The sequence below is a fragment of the Myodes glareolus genome, chromosome 23 (genome assembly GCF_982192425.1).
Source record: "Myodes glareolus chromosome 23, mMyoGla1.1, whole genome shotgun sequence".
NCBI lineage: Eukaryota > Metazoa > Chordata > Mammalia > Rodentia > Cricetidae > Myodes > Myodes glareolus.
Window position 1 is genome coordinate 29059684 of NC_142048.1, and position 12371 is coordinate 29072054.

The 12371-nt window shown below is 45.1% G+C and overlaps 1 protein-coding gene across 5 annotated transcripts in view; it reads right to left on the bottom strand.

The window, feature by feature from the left end:
* The window catches only part of Fat1 (FAT atypical cadherin 1), a 119156-nt gene that overhangs the window by 20383 nt on the left and 86402 nt on the right, over positions 1 to 12371 (bottom strand). For all 5 annotated transcript variants that reach the window (XR_015736210.1, XM_087901054.1, XM_085680239.2 and 2 more), the window contains 5 exons: positions 5932 to 9999; positions 5101 to 5297; positions 3310 to 3463; positions 2542 to 2775; positions 997 to 1386 (listed from right to left, as the gene is read on the bottom strand). Coding sequence is in view for 4 of the 5 variants with exons in the window: in XM_087901054.1 (XP_087757180.1) it covers positions 997 to 1386; positions 2542 to 2775; positions 3310 to 3463; positions 5101 to 5297; positions 5932 to 9999 (5043 nt within the window). In the remaining variant the exon portion in view is untranslated. The remainder of the gene's footprint in view (positions 1 to 996; positions 1387 to 2541; positions 2776 to 3309; positions 3464 to 5100; positions 5298 to 5931; positions 10000 to 12371) is intronic.

Below are 12371 nucleotides of genomic sequence, written 5' to 3' on the forward strand. Positions count from 1 at the left end.
ATGCCTTAAATGACTATAAAGTTTTAAAAATGATGGCAGGTTTCATTCCTTCTTGGACGTAGTCTACCACAAACCAGTTTAAACACAATTTTTTTAAAAAAAAAATTCAACTCAGTGCCTTTTGTTTTTTTCCTTATTGCTGTTACTTTCATGCACGTCCTTTTACAAAGAAGTTTCTGAGGTATTAAATAATATCGTATTAAATATCCCCTCTTACAATGATGGGACACAGGGATAAATGCTTCTAATACTAGCAGCTAGAAGGCAGCAGCAGGACCAACCTGGACAACACACCAATATCCTGCTTCCCATAAATAATCGAATAAATAAAATAAAATCCCTTACTGATATAACAACACTTCTCCTTGGCTCATCCTAGTCTATCCTACTTAAAAGAATAATTGGTATAAAATTTCTAAGGACATTTTATAACAGACATTAAAAATACATTGTAGAATGGCGTCTACAATTTTTTTTTATAAGTTTTACAATTTCCTGAGAGTTAATAGGTGTTTTGCACCACAGGCTAACACAGTTACACCACTGTATGCAGCTGGCATGGTAAAGAAGAACTAACGGACGTCCAGTGTGGGAATTAGGTTCTAAGAGGTCAAAGGAATAGTGTGACTGGAGAAGCCACTCCATATGCCTTTGATAATCGGGATACAACGAGTAATTACACAAGGTTTAGTACCCTAAGCACCCTACCGTGGCAAACCAGGAACACCACACACCATCACTAGACTGGGTGAGAGTCAGCAGCTTTCTATACAGACTTGTAATTTACAACGGATACGCCAGAAAGAAGCGATTATACAGAATTCGAGTATGGAGCTTCCCAAACCCCCTTCAATCCCAGTCTAAGTAACAGAGAGAAAACTTGAGTTTTCCCTTTTGGGAACACCCACTGACTAAGACCCATCCCTTAGCATGAAGTTGAGACAGATCCAGCCCTCAGTATGAAATGAGGGCTTCCTCGTTTACAGGGAAGGTTACCTGTTTTAGAATCGATGCTGAATTTTCCATGTTCGTTTCCACTTATTATTGAGTAGGTGATTTCTGCATTTGCTTCAATATCCCGACTGGCTGCGTACACCCGGAGAACTTCGGTTCCGACGAGAACGTCCTCGGACACGGTGGCACCATATTCACGGTATTCAAACACGGGCGGGTTGTCGTTTATATCCAAAACTGACACAACCACGGTGCCAGTGGCGGTCAGTCTTCTTGGCAGTCCTTGGTCCACTGCTTTCAGAGTGAGAGTATACATGGCCTGCTGTTCTCTGTCCAAATGCTTTTCTAACTGGAGAATCCCAGACTGCTCGTTAATGGAGAACTGCCCATCAGCAGAGTCGATCAATGAGTAGGAAATCTTCCGATTCAGTCCTGGCAAAGCATGAGGTTCTATCAGGTCTCACAGTAAGAAGTGTAACATTTTTAAAACACAGGGCATTTTCAAATGATGAAATGCAAACAGATATATTTTAAAGACCCCACCATGTAGATGATCTGAAAACATACTCTGAATTACAAATTTATAGACATGAAATATGATCCATAGATGTTCAACTTTTTAGGCCCTCTTATACTACATGGACAGTAGCCAAGACTTTTTCAATGGAATATTTTTTTTTTGAGACCTATCTATAATATGTAGTTAGGTAATATTCACCCTCACTTCTCGATCCCCCTTGGTCCACCTCTATGTTCCTTCCCATCTTCATATGTTCTTTTCTTTTAAAAAAATAATTCACCATGTCAAGTGTGGGCTGCTCTTTACTCATGGGTATAGGAGCACCCATCAGAGTGTGGGTGACCAACCAGCGGCCACACCTTAAAGGAACTCACTCTCCCTCCATCAGAAGCATAAATTGTCAATAGTTCCTCATCTAGGAATATGGGGCTCGTGAGCCCCTATGCCCTCAATGCTAGGGTCTGTAAGTCTTATTAAAATGAAATCGATTTGATATTTGGCTTCAGTTGCAAAGAATTATCTAAAATGTCACTTTTCAAAACTCAGTATCAATGACTCCAGAAGATATTCTCTAGTATCGGAATGTCTGAATGCATACACTTATTTTCTTCACAAATACTTCTGAAAATTGATAAAACTTAAGCAAATACAGTACTTGCTTGCTATGTTCCTATGAATGTAATAATATCTCTACAGCACTACTGATTTATTCATTAAAAGCACCTCAAAGAGCTAAGGAGGAAGTTAGCAAAACGTGAGCCAGGCATATGAAGGCCACAAGTTCAATCCCCAACACTGGGAGCCCAATCAGTTAAGGAAGACAATAACCACAGTCTTAGAGATACTGCAGCTATACTGCGGCAGGAAGTTTCCCCAGCGTAATTGCCAAGACTTTAAACGTCATGGAAAACGTCTCAGTTACTGTTACTACAACAATGCTGAGCTCCATCATGTGCACAAGGAAAAGAAGATGGTCAAACACACCCACTGGAGTATGTTCCACCATGGCGGGGGAATCCCAAAGTCTTCTGCACACCCCAAGAGCAGAACAACACATCTCAGAATACCTGCATCTGCATCAGTGGCCTGCACTCGGGTCAACAGTGTCCCTGGCTCCGTGTTTTCAAACACGGTGATGGTGTACGGATCCGCAGTGAATTCTGGGGCATTATCATTCACATCTTCTAGAGTGAGCACAACAGTAGCCTGACAGGATCGTCCCCCTCCATCGGTGGCCTTGACAAGGAGATGGTAAACCGCCTGCTCCTCATGATCAAGGAGGGCTAGCGTTCTCAATTCACCTAGAGACAAAGAGGAACGAAGGGGGCCACTGGGGAGTTAGGGTATGAACCACGATGGTCCATCATCCTTTTTTCTCTTCCAAATACAAAATCCGAACCACAATTCTCATCTGGAGAAAAACAGTATCAACAACTTCCTTACCAAATTAATAAGCTTAAAGATGAAGAAAATATGGATCATTTTCATCACAGATAATGCCAATGATAAATTGAGGTCCACAAATTTAAGAAACACACTATATTATATAATAAGTAAATCAGAAACTTTAAGATACACTCTGAGCTTTTTCGAAGAAACTGAATTAACTTGTAAATCCTAAAGTCCTTAGTCCAAGTAGCTGACGCGATGGCTATTTATTTTCACCTCATTCCAATTTTTTATACTTTAAGTTGCTTTCAGGTTTAGATGTCATTTCCACTGCATCAAAACGAATTTTACAAGAAAAGAAAATGTAATTTCCAGTCTAGCACATGATCTCATGTCACCCACATACAGGAAATACAAATTAAATTAGTCCCAAACTCCATGCTTACCTGTGTCTGGATTTAGTTTGAACTTTTCTGCACCTGAACCAAATAAAGTATAAGTAATCTCCGCATTGGACCGGATATCTGCATCTGTGGCAGAGACCTGCATGACCAGTTTCCCAGGAAGGGCGTCTTCAGGAATGGTGTCAGAATATAAAGTCTACAAGACGTTAAACAACACCGTTATAACAGAAGCATTCAAACCGAGCAGTGACTGCCAAAGGAATGATGGAAAAGAAATCATTTCATTTTGGCCACGGAAAACGTGGGAAATGACCGAAGCTAACACGCGAAGAGCTTTTAAAAATGATCACTCTCCGAAAACAGATGTGAAAACAAGGAAGAGCCTTGTAACAGGCTCCATACCCGTGAGTCTGGCCTGACATTTAATCCACAGGATACAGAATATGATGTGTTTCCGAACAGTTTCATTCTTAATTCAAATGCTTATGAGAAAATGTGAAGCAGTAGCCCGGATTTCTCTAAAAACTAGAGGAAACACATAGCTGCTACATTATATTTATTTAGTCTGAAGCACGGGGATTTACAATATACAACCAGCTATTCATCCCAGAGAACCAAATAACTACAGTTAGAAATGTTCTTCCTGGGATGGGGGAAAACTGGGGATAGGTAAGGGTCAGGCATGTTGGTGGATGCCTGGTTTCCTCTTTCACACAGTTGGACACTTGGTTCCAGCTCCAATTATTACATTAGTCATGCCACAAATAGAACATGAGGGAAAGAGATTATGCTTCTGTTGAATTACTTCTTAGAGCTTAATATAGGGAAATATATTTTATGGCTCACAAAACTGAGTATTTTGTATAAGTGGTTGTGTTCCCAATTATATTACTACCCAAGGCAGAGTGGTATAATATCTAGAATATATGAATGGAGAAAAATGTTTTATATATGTGTATGTGTGTGTGTGTGTGTGTGTGTGTGTGTATAGATATATTATGTATGTACTCTAAAAAAGCAGATACACTGCCAGTCACTGTCATCAAATACTGTCTTCCAGAAATACAAATACATGTTGGAAATAACAGCACATTCCTTAGAAGTTGCATTTCCTCTGATGATGAATTTTGTGTTTACTCCTCTGAGAGCTTGTGGCAATTCTCCTATCTCAGCCAAACATGCTGGGATTCCAGGTGTGTGCCCTATGCTGCTAAGACATCCCTGCACTGCTGGCAAACGAAGTTAGTATATCCTCCCCCACCCCCTTCACTCTTCACACTACAGGGCTTTCCGTTTCTACCCCAGCTCTGCAGCTGGGCGGCTTTTCACGGCTCAGCTCCAGCGATCACTCCTGCTACGGTTCCACGGCCCCAGTAAAATTGGATCCAGCAGTAGCAGGTCATTCCACTGACCTCTCGGTTTCTCTGGTGTGAACAACCCCACTGCCCCCAAATGGTCTGTTGAAGCACACCTGGGCTGTGCAGGAAAAGTTGCTGGCCAGATGTTTCCCCCTCCCCAAAACAACGGTATCCTCAAAGGAAGAGATTACCGCTACAAAAAGTTTAGGGAGCATTTTTAGAGTCAGACCCCAGAATAACTAGAACAAGAGGCCCACGTTTGACAGTATTTCAGAAGAAAAGTTTGTGACCAACTTAGCATGCCAAGTAGTCTTGACGGTTTCTCAAGTCCTTTGCATCTGCCTCTCCTCCACCTCAACAATAAGCAGCTACAACACAAAACATATGTGAATTACAGCGCCTCGACGGCTGTCCTACAAAAACAGGGACAGAGGCGCCTACAGGTGATGCACCGTCCTGAGGGAAGCACATTTACCTTCTCACACACTGGGCTGTTGTCATTGGCGTCGAGAACTTTCACTTCAACCCTGGCTTTGGAAGAGAAGGTGCCGTCGGTTGCTGTGATGGTCAGAAGGTAACTGTCCTTTTGCTCCCTGTCCAGGGCTTTCTTCACGTAGACCTTCCATTCATTTTGTATATTTTCAACAGCAAATTGTCCCAAAGCATCCCCTCCTAGTAAGTCAAGAGAGGAAGACGATGGCCAAAATTGTTGGGTTAGAAAGTGAATTACGTAACCGCAAGATAAAAGAAACTACACCAAAAAAATGTATGACGTTATGGCTTAAAGGGGATTAAGGCCGTTCACAGTATAATTAAAGTTGATACTTTTCTGTTTTTGTTGCTCTAAGGTTTTGTATCCTAAGATGGACTGAACTCACTACATAGTCTGGGCTACAGCCCAGGCTGGCCTCTCATAAAGAATCCTCGTCCCTCAGTTTCCCTTGAGCTGGGATTGCAGGTGTGTGCTATGCATACTACTACAGATTAGCTTTTCCCTTTGCAACAATAAAGGAGCAGTAACATTTCTATTCAAATACGAGATTAAGGATTATCAAATAGCTTGTAATAAACCTACATTTTCTTCCTTTAGATGTTATTTATTAAATACAAACTATTAAGTTTAACAGAATAAGTCATAGGAGTTTTGGCTGAAACACCTTTAAGTCCAGCTTACATGTTATTTCTCCTCATTTTAGACACGGGTGACTGAAAGCACACCAACTTTGCAAATCCATCAATCCATACCTAGCATACCCCATAAAATACGGGGCCATTGTCCACTGCACATTTGTCTGGAGCGATTTACCTGTTATAAAGTAGGTCACTTGTCTGTTAATCTCCTCAGAGTCGGCATCGGTGGTGCTCAAGATGGCAATCACACCACCCGGAGGGTCGTCCTCACTCACAGTCCCTTTGTAAATCTCGGCCGTGAATCGGGGCGGGCTGTCGTTGACATCGGTGACAGTGACATCCACAATGGCTGTGGAGGACAGCTGAACCTTCTCGCCATGATCCGACGCGACCACTTTAATCTGGTAGCTGGCTCTCTCTTCGTGGTCGAGCTCCTTCAGAGTTGTGATCCAGCCTGTTTCCATGTTAATGGCAAAGGACTCGATGATGTCTGCACCTTGGGACTGATCTAGACTGTACATGACCTGGCCATTGGCTCCTGAGTCTAGGTCAGATGCTCTGACCTGGATGACTCTACTCCCCCCGGGCAGGTTTTCAACGACAAATGCTTCATATGGATTGGACTCCAAAACTGGGCTGTGATCATTGATATCCTTCACCTGGATACTAACGTCGACAGAAGCCACCACCTCAGCGTCATCCACGGTACACCTGGCCAGGACGGAAAACTGAAACCACTTGGTGGTTTCGTGGTCAAGACTCTTCTCTAGCTTCAGCCTCCCAGTCTGCCTGTCAATCACAAAGAACTCGTCTCTGTTACTCTCGGGAGTATTGCCTTTGACCAGAGTGTAGAGAACAGCCCTGCTATGTTCTACCCGGATGAGGTCAATTTCTGTTCCAATGGGCATGTCTTCTGAAATGTCGTAGGTATAAAAGGGCTCTGAGAACCTCGGAAGCTGCGTTTCTGGGGGAAGTATCCGAACATAGACAGGCACAACGGACTCCTTGGGCGGAGACCCGTTATCCACAGCTCTCACGAAGAAAGTGAAGAACTCATTCTCCAAACCAATTAAACTTTCCTTTGTTGTAATTAAGCCGGTCAGTTTGTTGATTTCCAAATTCTCCTTCACACTTTCAGAGTCCGCCTCGATGGCGTAGGTGACGTCAGCATTAGAGCCTTCATCGGCGTCACTGGCAAAGACTTTAACGACCGACGTTCCTTTGGCGGCGCTGGATCCAATGTTCACTTCGTACTTGGTTGAGCGAAATTGTGGGGCATTATCATTGTCATCTGTAAGGATGACATTTACGGTGCAGAAAGCCACCTTCCCTCCAGCATCCTTCGCCATCAGACGGACGGAGATTATTTTCTCGGCTGGGGTCTCTCGGTCGAGTTTTTCCAGAGTGAATACCTGTCCTTTGTCATTCACGTAAAATCTGTCTTTGGCAAAGTCGTTCACGAGATGGTAAGTTATGTGGCTGTAAATGCCGGAATCCCTATCGGTTGCCTTCACCTGGACCACCAGAGTATGTAAGGGAGCGTTTTCGGCTAGTTCCACCTCGTATTCGTTCTGAAGGAAAACAGGACTGTGTAGATTGCCTCCCACCACAGTTACCTGAACCTGAGCGGAACTGCGGAAAACCCCGTCGGACACAGAGACATTGAGACTGTAAAAGGGTTTCAAGGTGTGCCGGCGCAGGTTTGAGAGCGTTATGATCCCCGTTTCACCGTCGATGACAAAGCTTTTATGATCATTGCCGGACAGAATGGAATATTCTAACTTGCCTAGGTCCGAGCTGTCGGCATCGCAGGCTTTTACACACATCACAAAATGCCCGTGAGCTGCATGCTCGCTAATTCTGGCTTCATAGATCTGCTGTTCAAACAGGGGTGGGTTATCATTGAGGTCGGTGACATCCACGGTGACGATGACCTCGCTGCTCAGTGGGGGCATCCCTCCATCCACGGCCCTGACAAAAATCTTGTGCTGCTGGGACTGTTCATAGTCCAAAGGTCTCACGAGGGAAATGAGCCCCGTGTTACCATCTATGTGAAAGTGATCGTGACTTTTGCTGTGATTTCCAAACATCTGGTAGGAAACCCCTCTGTTTGGTTCTGAATCCGAGTCTGTGGCTCTCACTTGAAGGACGGGTGTTCCGATGACAGAGGCTTCCGACAGGGTTGTGGCGTAAGACGGCTGCACAAACACGGGAGGGTTATCGTTGATGTCCTCCACGACAATGTCAACAAAGACTTCGGCGTGCGCGCCCGTCAGGGAGTCGGTCGCCCGGATGCTCAGTTTATAGGCTGGGTGGGACTCGAAATCCAGCGGTGCTATGACATTTATCACCCCAGTGTTGAAGTTAATAGTAAACTGATCAAAAGGGTCTCCATCTGTGATGCTGTAGAACACTTTCAACCCTTCTGGGCTGTTGGCTTGGACGTGGACCACGGGACTGTGCACCTGGATGTTCTCTGGAATCTCTGCACTGTAGAACGCCTTCTCAAACACAGGCATGGCTTTGTTCATGACGGTTATGGGAACTAGAACCTCGGCAGAGAAAGCTGGGCTTCCTCCGTCCTTAGCAACCACTGTGACAAGATATTCCTTATTTAAGGTGTCGGGCTCAAACTGTTTCTTCAGAGAAATGTCCCCGGAGGGCCCGATCTGAAAGTGGTCATGATGCTCCTTGAGGTAGTAGTGGACCTCGCCATTTCGGCCGCTGTCTCTGTCGATGGCTGTGACGTAGCGAATGACGTGGCCCACCTCGGCGTCCACCTTCACGACAGCGTAGTAGGGGAGGTTGACAAACACTGGCGCGTTGTCGTTTTGGTCTTCTATGGTGACTTTCACCACGACGTGGGCCACTGCTGACGGCTCACGTTCTCTGGTCACTTCTACCACCACATCAAATGCTTCCTGCTGCTCGCGGTCAAACGGTATTCCGGTGGTGGACAGCACGCCTGACGTGTGGCTGATCTTGAACCTGCGGTCCGGGTTGAGGATGTGATGAAACAGAGGCTCGTTGATCGGGTTCCCCTTGGCAGTAATGACAGCGAGCGTTCTGGTTTCCGTGGTGTTCTCCTTCACGACGGCAGAGTAGACATCTTGGGTAAATTTGAGTGGGCTCTCTTTGCTTTCTCTCACATTGATTTTCACAGAGGTCATGCTTGTAAACCTGCCGTCAGAGGCTCGGACGGTTAGCTCATAGCGGCTTCGTAACTGCGTCGTGTTTTGTATTGTTATTGTGCCCGTCTTGTAGTCCATTGAGAACTTCTCCCCGATGTTGCCTTCGGTGATGGAGTATATTAACTGTGAGAACGCCCTGGAATCGGCATCTGTGGCGTTCACGGTGATGACTTTCACTCCTTTGTAGGTTGGCAATAGAAGAGAGGCTTCGTACAGTGACTTAGAGAAGATGGGAGGGCAGTCATTGATGTCAATTACATGAATAGTCACATTGGCTGCATACTCAGCGAACAGACGTGGAGTTCCCATGTCGTGCACTTGCACAGTGAAGTGGAAAACACGTGTTTCCTCATAGTCCAGACTCAACACTGTGTGGATAGCACCAGTAGTGGCGTCAATGGTGAAATAGTTGTGCACAGACGGCTCGACGATTTGATAAACGAGCAGAGCATTGGACTCCCTGTCGGCATCCGTGGCTCGAACCACCAGCGGAACATTCCTATCTGTCAGAACCACAGTGTTGGCTGAAGCGGATTCGCTAACGAATCCTGAATATTCTGCCTGGGCAAAAACTGGCGGGTTGTCATTCTCGTCCTGCAAATGCACTACAACAGTTGTGTTGGTGGACAAACCAGCCATGTTGGTCCCTTGTACCGTCAAAGTATAAATGGGCAGAGTTTCAAAATCCAAGGCTTTCTGAGCAACGATGCTTCCGGAATGTGGATTGATATCGAAGGCGTCGCCTACGTTTCCATCTTTGATTTCATACATCACTGATGACTGGCTGTGAGCAGAGACCATTGCGACAAAAGTCCCCACGCTGATGGCTTCGCTGATTTCCACAGAATATTCTTTGGACATGAACTTTGGGGAGGCGTTATCGGCAACGGTGACGGCGATGTGCACAGAGGTCATTTCGTTCATCGGGGGATCGCCTCGATCTGTAGCTTTTACTATTAAATCGTACTCTACTTGGTTACTTCGATCTAATTCTCTGGCAGTTTTTATAGAGCCCAAGATGGGGTCGATTGTAAAAGAATTTCCAATGTTTCCTGGAAGGACAAGGAAAAATCTATTAGAGAAAAGCCCAAAGACGACAGAAAGAGCAGAGAAACAGAAGAAGAGATATTTAAAGCTTACATCCTGAATTAAATAGGAAAGCAGGAGATACCAACAATTGGATGAAACCTTCTACTTATTTCATTTTTACTCCTTTAAACTGTTCAGAATTTTGGCTGTCAAATATGAAAAGCAAGAAATAGAAAAAATACTGTTCTGTACCTAAAGCCAAACCTCTCTCTCTGCTGAACTGAAAAATGTGTTGCAGAAACACACGGCTCGCCACTCGCACAGCTAAGCAGTTTCCAACAGTGCCCTGAAATCCTGCAGGGTGCATCAAGTCCTCAGCGTTTACAAGAGAGAGTCTTAATTCACTGAGAAAACTTACACTGCGCTTGAGGAGAGCCTTGTGTAGTGCAGGTAATTAGAGGACCGAGAAGCAATTTTCTGTAGCCCGCCCTACCTGTCAAGTTTTGAGGATTTCAACAACATTCCCTCCTTAACCTTTTCCACGTTGACTGATCTACTAGTGGGCGCCTCTCGAGTAGGCGGGATTTTGCTTCCAGGGAGACATCTGGCAGTTTGGCTGTCACAACCTGAAGGGAGGAAGTGCTACTGCTTCGTGGACGATAGCGGCCAAGAGACAAAAAACAGCTTACGCGGCACACCAGAGCCTCCGCAGTGAGGAGTTGTTTGCTTCAAAACATCAACAGTGCTTATGCAGCTGAGAAGCAAACTGCTAGGACAGATGGTTTTACCGGCGTGTCTTTGGACATTTGCAGCCTATCCTACACAGAGAGTTAGTATTTCCTCAAGTCCAAACCTCCCCATAGCGTTGGCAGTTGGCAGTTCTAAAGAGACCCCTCATTCTCTAGATGTTCTGGATGGAGCCGAGGCACTGTGTGTGTGTGTGTGTGTGGTGTGTGGATGTGTGTGGTGTGTGTGTCTGTGTGTGTGGTGTGTCTGTGTGTGTACGAGGGTATCTTTGGGTTCTACCCCTCTGTGAATCCTTCCCAGCCCTTTTCCGTCTCATAAAAAAGCATCTAGAAATCAGCCCCAGCACTGACTCCACTCTTCCCAAATGCACACTGCATGGCAAAACTATGTTCACTTGCCATTTTCTCACACTCCTCTTCCTCTGGGTTTGACACCGGCAAACCCTCACAGCAGAATGGCTTAGCGTGATCTGCAAACCAGAGGATTAGCTAACGAGCACTTCTTTCTGCACCGTAACAGCAAGCACTTCCTCTGCGGTGTTCATTTCCTTCATTAAATACATTTTCCAAAAATCCACGACATTTTTTTTTTTTTTTTGAGGCCAGACATAGCCTGGTTTTCATTAAGCTGGCCCGGCTCTGGGTCTAAGCCCCAAGGCGATGCCTCGGTTTGAAACAGGGCAGAAGCCCAGGCTCCTCCAGACCCTTAAGGTCTGGGCTGAACCTTGGCCCGGGCCTCTGCCAGGCTGCTCAGACACTGATTTCCGGCCTGTCTGTACTTAGGAACATCCATGATCCCAGCTTGTCACTGTGTCTTAGGCAGACATCAAAACTCAGAGATGCTTTCTTGTTCTTCCTGCCCATTACTCTCATCTTCCAAACTTGTGGTGAATGCCTAGCCTAACAGGTGCACCTGCTCACAGTTTGGGCGACAGATTTTATCCCCCTATCCCAACAGAAACCCCGAGCCTTTCTTATGCCTGTTTTGGGAAACAGCCCATTTGGTAACATTTATATCCCTTCATTTGCATGCATTTGTCCTATTATCCATAGTGAAATCTTATTTGCCAGTCAAGTTTCATAGGTCCAAGGCCTCAAAATGAAGACATGAATCAACGTTTTTAATGTGGCAGAGATGGACAGTGTTATGATGCGCGACTGTGTTCCCAGCATCCTCCGCTCTTCCCTCACCTCGGACCTGGGTACTGACCATGTTCTCTCCCAATGGAGCCTTCCCTCGCTATTCTCAGACTTTCTCCATTCACCTATTTACACGTTCACTCAGAATTTAACTGAATGGCCCTGCCTGAAGGTCTTCCTTGACTTGTCTGTCCGGTATGACTACTTTTATTCTTTATTATAGTTTTTCATTTTAAGTATTTTCTTTCTTCCCACTCATTTATTTTTGGTTTCTCTTTTGTTTTTGTGCAGTTCAGGCTCACCAAGAACACACTATGTATCTCAGGCTGGCCTCTTATTGATAATCCTCCTGCCTCAGCCTCCCAAGGGCTGCAGTTAAAGGCATATGCCACCACACCAAGCTCCTCCATTTTCTTTATAGTATGTAGAACATTCTTGCTATTTACCAAGAGTTTTGCTGTGTAAAATTCAAAACTATTTTTCGTCATCTGGGGCCCCTGAGCTTGTCA